The following is a 13,340-nucleotide window of genomic DNA, read 5'->3' as shown; positions in this document are numbered from 1 at the left end:
ATATGATTTTGAAACAGATTACACCCCTCTTGTTATATATTTATAATCAAATGCCAAATGGAAAGCATTATTCCTCCATAAAATTTGAAGTCACGAATAAAATAAAAGAAGAAAGTTGTTTGTACATCAGATTTATTGGTGATAAAAATAATTTTAGGGTTTTATGCAGCATCTACGTTAAAACAAAAACCATTTTCACACTTACCCATTGTGCTTTTATACTGTATAATGTATACAGATACAGGGCTGTTTCCATCATATGAATGGTCCCATGTGAGGTTAACAGATCTGCTCGTGTGACCCGTTACATGCATGTTAGTGGGAGGCCCTGGAGTTTCCTGGACTATGAGATGGAAGTCAGAACGGTCACTTCCAAAGTGGTTTGTAGCTTGACATATGAAAGAGGAGGAATCATCTCTGTTGACATTCTTTATCAGGAGCCTTGAATGGACTCCAAATTCCAGACTCTCTTCACTTACTTCTGCTCTAGGGTGTTGTGCTGGATCAAATGGCTGCCCTTGTAAAAACCAGTTAATAGAAATTGGTTTGTCTCCCTTTGCAACACAATCCAATGTGGCAACACCAGCTTTAACCACTGTCACATTCTGCACCGGAGAGGAAAATGTGGCAGGCACTAAAAACAAAAGCAAAGTGAGCATGATTAGCTTTTCTACAATAGTTATTAATGCATAGTGAATCATGGGAACAAAATTTTGTAGCTTTATTATTTTTATTTTTGTTACACTTGTAGTACTGATAGGTAAGTTTTATTTGCAAATATTTAACTGAATTGTGTAAAAAGAAGAGAATGTACAGTATTTATTGCTGTTTATATGTTTTCAAAGTTTCAAGGAATCAAAGTTCTTACCACAACAGTACAAAGAAAGGAACATAAGGAAGCATGAAAGGAGATATGAAAAACAGTATGGCATGTTACAAAACATTCCAGATCAGGAGAGACACGCGACAATGAGAAGTTTTTGTTTCTTAATGTTCTGTCTTGAAAAGGATAGATTGCTGTCCATCGCATAGAGGAGGCACTTAGCTGCAGACAGACACAATAAAAAATACTAGAAACATTTAAAAACTTTGAGACAAAGTCCTTGTCAGAAGTAGAACTCTCACAGATTCACAGAACAACTCACATACACATAGCCACTGTCTCTAGTTGAAGCCAGGGGCCTATGGGAGAAGATGATTCATTGTAGGGACAGTTCAGAAAAGCTGGTGTTTGTGGGCAGAATGTACATGGCACAGGCTGTGAAACTGTCATTAAAGTGAAGTACTTCATGATGGGTTGTATGTTCAACAACTGGATGTTCCAGCTGTCTTCTGTCACTGGTTGTGGCTTTTCATGCAGACTGACAATTTGTTGTATGTCGTGTCCATGTAGAATAGAGCACATTGGCTGGCACTAAGTTTGTAGACCACATGGCTGATTTCACAGCTGGCCCTACTACTGGCTGAGGTAGGAGATGCCAGTGTCAATATTGGAGTAGGTAGTGGTGGAAGGATGTTGGACACATCACATCTGGTCTGTGGCAAAGATATGAGCCAAGAGGCTTGAGGCTGGGAGCAGGGTTGGGTTAGGGATGAACAAGGATATTGCCTAAGTTGGATAGGCAGTGGATTACTTCAGCAGGAGGAAGGTGGCTTGTCAGGCTGAGGTTGACTAGGTGAAGTGAATGTGGGAGAATGTGTTGAGGCCATGGAGGAATGCAGATAATGTGTTCTTACCTCCAGTCCATATGAGGGAGATGTCATCAATATATCTGAAAAATGTGAGAGGTTTGGGATTCTGGGTGGTTAAGAATGATTCCTATAGATGGCCTTTGATTAGATTAGCATAGGATGGTGCTACACAGGTGGTCATTGCTGTAACATGAACTTTATTGTAGGTGATGCCTTCAAAGAAGAAGTACTAATCATGGGTGAGGATATAGTTGGCTGTGGTGACTAGGAAATAGGTTGTAACTTTGGCACTGTGAAAGGTAGTGTTCAACAGCAGCAAGGCCATGGGCATAGGGGATTTTAGTATAGAGGAAGATGGCATTGACAGTGATGAGAATTTCACTTGATGGTAAAGGAACAACAGCTGTGGAGAGTTGATAGAGGAAATGGTTGATGTCTTTTCCATAGGACAATTGGTTGCAGGTAACAGGCTGAAAGTGCTGATTCACAAGGGCAGAGATTCTCTCTGTGGGACATGGTAACCAGCCACAATGGAATGTCCTGGGTACATGGATTTATGAACTTTAGGTACTATGTAGAAGGTAGGAGTGCATAGACTGATAGGGGTAAGGAGAGAGACAGACTCAGGAGAGAAGTTATGGGAGATCTTGCTGGATTTCTGGGATGGGGTCACAAGGGCTTGGCTTGCAGGTTGATGTATCTGACAGCTGGTGCAATCCTTCTACCAGGTTATCACTACAGTTCATAATCACACTGGTAGAGCCCTTGGCAGTTAGGATCAGTTTTTAGGTGTGGATGTGAGGTTAGTTTCCATGTTGAGAGAGTCTGGGAATGATACTGAGGCAAGGTTTAAGGTTAAGAAATTCTGGAGAGATAGCAGGGGGTGATATGGGGCCTGTGGGGTTGGCTATGGTTGGATGGAGGCTTAAACTCAGTCAGGAAGGGTAAAATATTAGTGGAAGGACAGAAGGTCTTTAACAAGCTCAGCCTGATTAAATTTGGGCTAACATCCATACCAGTCTTGTCACTGGTATCTCCTATCCCATCAAAGACAGGACCACCTGTGAAAGCAGCTATGTGATCTGCAACCACTGTGCCACATTCCATGTGTCCACAGCCACTAACAAGTTGTTGTCCACATGAATGGCCACCGTCAAATTGTGGCCGAGGGCAGCTGGACCAACCAGTTGCTGAACATGCCGCATAACATGATCATGATATATTTTACTTTAATGACTGCTTCACAGCCTGTGCCCTGTGCCATCTGGATTCTTCCTACCAATACCAGGTTCTCTGAACTGCCCAGGTGAAAACTCTTTATGGCATACCCTTTGTTCCCATAACATCCCCGGCCTGAATGTTTGTTACCCCTTGTTCTCCACTCACTTATCCCCTTCCATGCACCCACTACAGTACACACACACCTTCTATCGTGTGAATACACCTACAAGTCCTTTCATCTTCTCTTAATTCTTTCCTCTGCCTGTTTTCCTCCTCCTTCTCTACATATCCCCCACCTTATAGCACAACCTGCCAATGCTGCAGCTAGCAGCCTTATCCTATCCCCATGAATCGTTGCACACACTCACAGTCAGCACTAGCATCTTCCCATACCTCTATACTGTGATCCCTCCCACTTCCTACCTTATGTTTCCTCATGACCTTCACTAACCATGTCAGACACAGTCACAATTGGGCCTTAGTACCTGGAGGCAGTGGCCATGTGTGTGTGTGTGTGTGTGTGTGTGTGTGTGTGTGTGTGTGTGTGTGTGTGAGACTGCTAGTTCAGAAGAAGGACTTTCTCTGAAAGCTTGCAAATATTTCTAGGATTCTTTTATGAGTCTACCTGTAACATAATGCCTCCGCTATGTGATGAGTAGCAATCTGTCCTTTTCGTATAGTTGTTGTTCCATTCCGTACTTTCCATAGAGGGAGCAATACATTTATATATTTACATGCACACACACACACACACACACACACACACACACACACACACACACACACACAGATTAAGGGAGAGAAAAGCAGGGGGACGTGACTGAGAGGACAAAGAGCAAAAGATTGAAGTAAATGAACCTGTACCTTTCCTCGTAGGGAAAAATAGCAGACTTTAACTTCCAGAAGTTCTATCCACAGCCTAGCAACAAGGGACAGAAATAATATAGATATAGAATACACTACATTAAGTAGGTCCCAACGTAGTTATTAGTATATCAGTGTAAACCTATATTAATAAATTAGCCCTGGGAATGAGATATCTACCATACAGTTCCTCTGATACTTATCTACAGAACATCTCAATCAACAGTTGTGTTTATGAGGTAGAACGATGTTGTAATAGCCTGCTATCCTAAACTTAATGTGTAAATTTCAACGTGGAACATCAATGTAATGTGTAATTTTGAACATACGGTATAATTATATACATCCTAATAAAATAGAAAGAAACTTCCACATGGGAAAAATATATTAAAAACAAAGATTCCAAGACTTACCAAGCGGGAAAGTGCCGGTAGATAGACACATTGAATAAAACACACAAACACACACACAGAATTTCGAGCTTTCACAACTGGCGGCTGCTTCGTCAGGAAAGAGGGAAGGAAAAGAAAAGATGAAAGGATGTGGGTTTTAAGGGAGAGGGTAAGGAGTCATTCCAATCCCAGGAGCGGAAAGACTTACCATAGGGGGAAAAAAGGATAGGTATATACTCGCGTACACACACACACACACACACACACACACACACACGCATATCCATGGATAGGGGGGGGGGGGGGAGCTCATTGCTGAAAATTGTAAAACTATATATACAAAAACAGATCACCATTAAAGAAATCTGCCATATAGTATTTGAGGTGACTTTTGTTTTAATGTAACTTTAACAAGTATAAAGATAAAAACTATTTCGATGCTACAGTACATACATTCTAAAAGCTAAATGAACATCTTGCATATAAAATCTTTAAGTAAACTGTGAATTAATACAGTTCTTGGTTAATCTCACAGGTACAAAAACTTCAGGGCAACTTTACTAGGAGAAGATGTAGAAAACATGAAAAATTTAGTGGCATTCTTTGACCAGCATGACACTGTAAGTGTAACAATCAAGATTGTTGATTAGTGTTTATCACATCTGTCACATGTGCTCTTGTTCAGCACTGGCAGTTGATTTGTTCTCAATGTTTCTTCCAATGTTCCATGGAAGTGGCAGAGTGTTAAAAATTCCTTAAAATTGAGAGATCTCAAGTAGTGGTAATCTAATGAAGAAAACCAATCTCAAATGTTACAGCATATCTTCTTCTATGATGTATTTATGGTACATGAGTGTTCATATTTTTGTGCTATTTTGGTTGAGATGCTTGAACAAGAAAATGTAATTTGTTTGAATGGTTAACACTTAGCCACACTGACATTGGTGATCCCAATGCGATTTTACCTGGTGAGAATGGCCTACAAATACCAGGAAAACCAGTATAAATTCTCGAGGATGGACAAAGAATTTTTTCATGAAAATCCAAGAATCAGCATCCACTGAAGGATCATCGGTATCTTGATTTCCATGATAATATCTCTATTCTGGTCTCACAATCCAATACTCTAATTCACACAGATAGAAGCAAGGTTCCATTATGCAGGTATAACTACCAATTCAACCATATTTACTCTGGTGGTCAGTTGACTCAACCATCTTTATGCATCTGAAATAGAAGACATAATTACTGATCTTCCTGCACAAGATCCTCATCATGAACTCAGGAGAGAACTGATTCAAAAAATTTTCATCTCACAAGAAGAGCATGTGTGCCAAGTTCTATCACAGAGAGATATTGGAGACAGGAAGTCATCACAGTATCTGATACACCTATGCGGCAAAGTTGAGGCAGGAACTGTATCCAACATCTTGCTATGTATGATTTGGAGTAGCCATCTTCCAGCCTAGGTTAAAGCTGTAATAGCATGTCAGATAGAAATACCATTGGACACTGATGCAGATCTGACTAATAGAATTCGTTATACAATAATTCCTTCATCAGTGAATGCAGTAGCAGTGCCATAAAACAGTGTTTCATTATTGGCAGTGACACTCATAGATTACAATTGCTAGTCAGACAAAGTCGATGCTCTGACCAAACAGAAAAGCAAACTGTTGCTTTATCACAAATCCAGAAATGACAGATGATATTATTTCAGGAGTTCACAAAGGCATTCCAAGCTGTACTAATCAACCCTGGATAGTACAGAACAGCCACCTTCTGTACGTATGTATCACTTCAAATTTGGAGATTACCTTGTGGCTACATACATAACGGTGTCAGTTGGATATAGTTGCATCTGGATAAGCAATGAAGATATTTTCAAAATAGCCATGGTCATCCCGTGCAGCTTGTTTGAGAGTCTCTCCGTGACATTTGGTTTATACGGTCCATTGAGTCTTTGTAAAGGTTCATTGAACACATGTTGCAATGGTTGTCATTCTGTTTGGAATTCCTAGGTGATATTGTCTTTACAGCAATTCCAGAACAGCACCAGCAACACTTGGTTGAAGTTTTCAAATACTTTGAGCAGTGCTGTGTGGTATTTAATAATGACAAGTATGTTTTGAGAAACCACAAATATCTCCTTAGGCCATCTAAATTCATCATCAAGATTTTTTCACTACCCACCAACTTAGAAGCCATTGTGAAGATTCCACAGCCAGAAACCAGCAAATAAATACACAATTTCTTGTGAAGACTGAACTATTACTGGTGTCATCTGCCTCACTCAGCCAAGTTGCATGAACCAATGGACCTGAAACTAAGGGGAATTCATTGATCCAATGGACAGATGCAATGAGCTCTGCTTTTGGGCTAGCAAAGCAAAGTGTAGCAAATACTGCATTCCTGACACACCCTGCACTGGATGAACCTCTTGTATTGGTTGTTTATGCTAGCAAGACTGGTATTGGCACATAATTGCAATAATAAATCGATGGCACTTGGCATCTGCTGGTCTTCATCTCACACAAGCTCTCCCCTTCACAACAAAACCAGAACACTTATGATGATCGTGAGTTTCTTACTGTCTACAAATCAATCACAGAGGCACAGGAATCTGATCAGGAATTCCAGAAGCTATTGAATGAAGCATTGACTGCCATTAAGTTACAGTTGGTTGAGATGTGAAGCTATATTGTGAAATTTCATGTGAAAGCTATTGTCTTTTTCTGCCAGCTCCATTCCACAAAAGCGCTTTTGAAATACTTCAAAGACTTTGCCAAGCTGGTGACAAATAATCAACTTCCTTGGTTTCAGAACATGTTGTTTGGCTTGATAAGCAAAAGCAACATCATGAGTTGCATGTGCCTTCAGTGTCAGCACAGTAACGAAATATCCCATTATGTGCATGTGCCAGTTCCAGATTGATGACATGCTTCATGCATGTGCATGTCAACATAAAAGGCACATTTCCATCATAAAATGGTCAGTGCTATTTATTAACTGTGAGTGATCATTTCACTCATTGACCAGAAGCTATGCCAGTTGGTAACATATTAGTGGAAGCCCTGGTCTTTGCCTTTGTATCACACTGAGTTTTTCTTCAGTTGTCTGCTGCACACTGACATGGGCCACAGCTGGCAATTCAAGTTGATGCTGTTTATTCAACTTAGTACATTCTGTGGTGGTCTCCATCACAGGAGAACCAGCTATCACCCAGTGAGAATCAGTATGCTCAAATGTTTTCACCATTATTTAAAGGCTTCAGTGATAAGTCATGAAGCTAGTTCAACAACCACCTTACCAAAGGTTGTGCTCGAACTTCACACCATATATGGAATAGACTTGTAATCATCACTAGTGGAACTGGTGTATGGCAAAGCACTTCAGCTGCCTGTCATTTCATTGACCAAAATTCCACAAAACTACTTGACCACGACCAATCAGATTACATTTGTCACCAGAGGGAACATACCACACACATTAAACCTCATCAAGCATCAAGACATCGAATGACACCTACCTATGGAATCATGAGATGCAAACATGTACATATGTCATATTATGAACAGTGTCAAACCCACACTATAACCCCAAACACAGGCCCATATCAAATCATCAAAAGAGGAGCAAGAAATTTGGACATATTAAGTGGTGCTATCCAAAATTTTCGGGACTGGTGCTGCCATCTGTTGATAACCTTTCCTTTGAACTAATGGTTATCATCACCCTCAAAGTAGTACCCATCCATATGTACACACTGGTCCCAGTGCTTCTGCCACTGGTCAAACATTTTCTGGAAGTCCTGTTCTTTGAGGGTGTTCATCACTGCCAGTGATGCTTCTGGAATCCACTCTAGAGTGTCGAACCGATGGCCTTTCAACTTCAGTTTCAGTTTTGGGAATAGTGTGAAGTTTCAAGAGGTGTAAAATCTGGCAAGTATGGTGGGTAGGGTACAACTGCCATGTTGTTTTTTGCCAAAATGTTCCTGGTGAGCAAGGACGTGTGACAGGGTGCATTGCCATGATGCAGCAGTCGGTTCCCTTGATGCCAAAGTTTGGGCCATCATTGCCGCACGTTTTCACAGGTCCATAGCAAAACATCACAGACATACATGGTATTCACTGTTTGGTTGGGTGGGACAAATCCTTTGTGCACAATTCCCTTGGTATCAAAGAAAATGATGATCATGCTCTTCACTTTACTCGTCACCTGTCTCACTTTTTTGGGTCTTGGAGAGCCCAGGCTCTTCCACTGGGATGACTGTTGCTTTGCCTGTGGGTCATACCCATAAATCCAGCTTTCGTCACCGGTGATAAGAAGGCTAGATCATCAGATGCGGTCTGATGAAGGTCCATGCACACTTCAACATGCTCTGCCTTCTGATTGGCAGTCAAGATCCTTGCCACAAATTTTGTGGGGACACGATGCATGCCAAATTCATCAGTAAACATTTGTTGACATGTCCCATAACCAAAACCCACTTCATCTGTAAGGTCTTGAATGGTTCGACATCGATCTACACGAACCAATTGTTGAAGTTTGGCAACAACGTCTGGCATTGTGTGGCTAACGGGCCTTCCAGAGTGAGCATCATCTTCGATGTCTGTACGGTCAGCCTTGAACTGAGAATGCCACTCAAACACACGTGTATGGCTCATCCTCTGTCCCCCAAACACTTGTTGAATCATTGCAATGATCTCCGTAGCACTATTACCTCAGATTTTCACAGCATTTGATACACACATGCTGTTCTGTTCGCAGATCCTTCGTAAAATTGCCACACACCAAACACAGACAATTACGGAAATCACTGTGGACATGCAACACATCCTCCAAGCTAAATGCCACTCCACACACTGACTCATCAGATATGCAGCTCTCGCCACCTAGCAGTGCAAAGATCTACTACTCCTACTTTCAGTAGGCAGTAGCAGACCTGAAAATTTTGGATCCCACCTTGTATTAAAAGTTAATGCTAGTATGATCCCAGTTGCCAGAGTGATAAATGCATACACATTCCCAGAAGGGCTGCCAACATTTGGGCCTTAGAAACAGTCTCAGCCTGAAGCACAAGAGCAACCATCCAAAGTAGACTCACTACCGAAACAAAGAACATGCTCTGCACATTGACTGCACTTCCCTGTAAGATTTTTGGACAATGCACCATTTCCTGTGAGGAGGCCAATGTAGAGGTCAAGATCGTCCATTATTGTATTTGTCAGAGCTACCAGAGGTGTTGTTGATTGGTATGGGTGGTTGATTTGATCCCAGTGTTCCTTGCAACATTCCGTGAAAGTGGCAGTATGTCAAACTTCCTTACAAATATGGAGATATCAAATAACAGTACTCTAACACAGAAAACTAGTATCAAGTGTCCCAGAAAATGTTTTTTTGTGTTCTGTTTATGTTAATAAAATTTATTATTACTAGTAAATGAGTGTTCCTATTTCATGTGCTATCCCAGTTGAGATGCTCAAACATGAAAACATAAGTAGTTCAGATGATTAACACTTAGGTGCACTGACAGTGTGAGTGAAATAAGAAGATGAAGAAAGTAAGCTAATAATAGCATGAACAAATGGAGAAAAAATTGCAGAGGTTAACAGATAAACGAAAACAGCAAGACAAGTGAAACATTTGGGACAAGTTTTTCATTCTTTGGAGAAGCATATAGTCAGATGAGCTTTGATAACATGTTAAAACCTGTGTTTCAGATCTTGACTTGAACCTGGATACGTGCTTTCACTCGGCAGTGTCAGTCCGAGTAACTATTCAAGTTGATTCATACTGGAATGGTTCAGCTGGATTAGTACTGCATGTGAAAGGCATTTGTTGAAGTCAAAACTACAGAGTTCATATTATGAACATAGAAATGAAAATGTACATCATCTAAATGTATCTACTACAAATGAACATCTATCCCATCCTGGGAAGGTGTCTGGGACTATGCACTTCCTTTCCAACCTTCCCCAAACCATTGTTTCTCCTCCTTGAGGAAGGAACTAATAGTGCAAAAAGCTGTTACAGGTTTTTGTACTTTTATATGTATGTCAGATTCAGATTCAGATTCTTTATTAGTCATTCAGCATTATTACATGCAATAAATTCGTCAGTTCACTTAACCTATTAATTTTACAAAATAAATTTTTACATATTTAAGTTGATATTGGGCATTTCTAAAAATTCTTCTAATGAATAGAATGGATTAGTTAACAAGAAGTTATGAACATTGTCTTTAACTAATTTGTCAGGCTTGACTGACCCATTTTTAGACAATTTGTAATATATTTTAATTGCCATATACTTATGACTATTGTTAGTTTTAGCTAATCTATTTTGTGGCAACAGCAGAGAAGTACACATCCTTGTATAGTAGCCATGCCTTTAATTTGTTACACTTAAATTAGGTAGTTCAGCAAGTATGTAGTTAACACTGTCAAGAATATATAAATTAATTACTGTTAAAATTCTATATTTAATGAACAGTGGTTTACAATGTGTTCTATTATCTACCTTAGCCATTACTATGATTGCTTTCTTCTGGATCACCATAATTTCATTTATTTTTCTGCTGTTTCCCCAGAGTATTAACCCATACCTTAAAACACACTGAAAAAAAGGCAAAGTACGCTGTCCTTAAGTACTCAAATGTCACACAACACATCAGTCTCTTCAACAAATATATAACTCTTGACAACCTAACCACTATGTGATCAACATGAGACTTCCATGTTAGACTGTTGTCAAGTACAATACCTAAAAACTTTGCCTTTTGTTTTTCTATTTTTGTAATCTTTGATAGACTGAACCACATATTCTGGGTCTTTTCCTCATTTAATAGCAGACCATTGGCATTAAACCATGACGTTGCATTTTCTTTTGCCAATTTCATATCACTTAGTATTGGCAGTATTAAATTTCACCTTTTGAAGGCAAGTCACTGTTATTGTCATCATCATAATTATCAACATTATCATCCAGTTCAATCACTTGGTGCTGTGGCCTCTGAGTTGGGGTGCAGTATAGGATCCCAACCAGTTCGTCCATTTATGCCTGATTTTGAGCTCTCCATTGCCAACTGAATCCAGCTGTCTTTTGTAAATCTCTGTCCCATCTGTGCTGGTCTTCCTCTCAGTATTTTTTGGTAAACTAGGTTTCATATTTACAAGTTGAATCAGATATACACTACTGGCCATTAAAATTGCTACACCAAGAACAAATGCAGATGATAAACTGGTATTCATTGGAAAAATATATTATACTAGAACTGACATGTGATTGCATATTCACGCAATTTGGGTGCATAGATACTGAGAAATCATTACCCAGAAAAACCACCTGTGGCCGTAATAAAGGCCTTCATATGCCTGAGCATTGAGTCAAACAGAGCTTGGATGGCATGTACAGGTACAGCTGCCCATGCAGCTTCAACATGATACCACAGCTCATCAAGACTAGTAACTGGCGTATTGTGATGAGCCAGTTGCTCAGCCACCATTGACCAGACGTTTTCAATTGGTGAGAGATCTGGAGATTGTGCTGACCAGGGCAGCAGTCGAACATTTTCTGTATCCAGAAAGACCCATACAGGACCTCCAACATGCGGTCGTGCATTATCCTGCTGAAGTGTAGGGTTTTGCAGGGATCGAATAAAGGGTAGAGCCATGGGTTATAACACATCTGAAATGTAATGTCCACTGTTCAAAGTGCCGTCAATGCAAACAAGAGGTGACTGAGATGCGTAACCTATGGCACCCCATACTATCACGCTGGGTGATACGCCAGTACGGCAATGACGAATACTCACTTTTAATGTGCGTTCACCGCGATGTCACCAAACACGAATGCGACCATCATGATGCTGTAAACAGAACCTAGATTCATCCAGAAAAATTACGTTTTGCCATTCGTGCACCCAGGTTCATCCTTGCATACACCATCTCAGGCACTCCTGTCTGTGACGCAGCATCAAGGGTAACCGCAGCCATGGTCTCCGAGCTAATAGTTCATGCTGCTGCAAAAGTCATCAAACTGTTTGCGCAGATGGTTGTTGTCTTGCAAACGTCCCCATCTGTTGATTCAGGGATCGAGACGTGGGGGCAAGATCTGTTACAGCCATGTGGATAAGATGTTTGGCATCTCGACTGCTAGTGATACGAGGCTGTTGGGATCCAGCATGGCATTCCGTATTACCCTCCTGAACCCACTGATTCCATATTCTGCTAACAGTCATTGGATCTCAACAAACGCGAGCAGCAATGATGTGATATGATAAACCACAATAGCAATAGGCTACAATCAGACATTTATCAAAGTCAGAAATGTGATGGTACGCATTTCTCCTCCTTATACGAAGCATCACAACAATGCTATACCAGGCAACGCCGGTCAACTGCTGTTTGTGTATGAGAAATTGGTTGGAAACTTTCCTCATGTGAGCATGTTGTAGGTGTCGCCACCGGCGCGAACCTTGTGTGAATGCTCTGAAAAGCTAATCATTTGCATATCACAAAATCTTCTTCCTGTCACTTAAATTTTGCATCTGTAGCACATCATCTTCATGGTGTAGCAATTTTTATGGCCAGTAGTGTACATATTCTGTGACCCTTTGCATTTGTGTATTCCCAACACATTTACTTCTTTCTGGTGTTCATTCCTTCAGCTTGATCTTAATTTAGGTGTCGTTCATTTCTAGATCATCTTCAGAGCAGACTAACATAAGTTCACTAACTAATATTTGAAATTCTTCTATGCTACATGCAAAGGAAGGAAAATATCTTTTTATTATCACAACAAGTGTGGCTTTGTTTGAATTGTTCGTCAAACATGGACTTTGTTTGAGAGAAAGTTTGACTGAAGGCAGATTTGACAAGATTGCACTGATTGTTTGTGTTTATGTCTCATCATTCATGTTTAGTGAAAAGCTGTTATCTCACTGTCATCATGAGTTTTCACAATTTTGGAAACTATGGTTAAGGGTAAATACAAAAGAGCACTGGCAGTTTTCAAAATGGTAGAAGTGTTGCATATATCCCAGCCAAGTACTGCACAGGAAGAGATTAAGGATAATATTCTAAGCAACAAGAGGGGCAGTGGGAGGAGGGCAGGGGCAACTAAAATAAAGCTTTCCAGTTCTACCACAGATATAAGTTTCCATTTTGT

The 13,340-nt window shown here is 40.3% G+C and overlaps 1 protein-coding gene across 1 annotated transcript in view; it reads right to left on the bottom strand.

Moving 5' to 3' along the window:
• Positions 1-13,340, bottom strand: part of LOC126335832 (Down syndrome cell adhesion molecule-like protein Dscam2) — a 313,257-nt gene that overhangs the window by 186,726 nt on the left and 113,191 nt on the right. Inside the window, exon 9 of the mRNA XM_049999299.1 lies at positions 206-634. Coding sequence (XP_049855256.1) covers positions 206-634 — 429 coding nt within the window. The remainder of the gene's footprint in view (positions 1-205; positions 635-13,340) is intronic.

The sequence above is a fragment of the Schistocerca gregaria genome, chromosome 2 (genome assembly GCF_023897955.1).
Source record: "Schistocerca gregaria isolate iqSchGreg1 chromosome 2, iqSchGreg1.2, whole genome shotgun sequence".
Classification (NCBI taxonomy): domain Eukaryota; kingdom Metazoa; phylum Arthropoda; class Insecta; order Orthoptera; family Acrididae; genus Schistocerca; species Schistocerca gregaria.
This window is presented reverse-complemented; position numbering and strand designations above follow the sequence as displayed.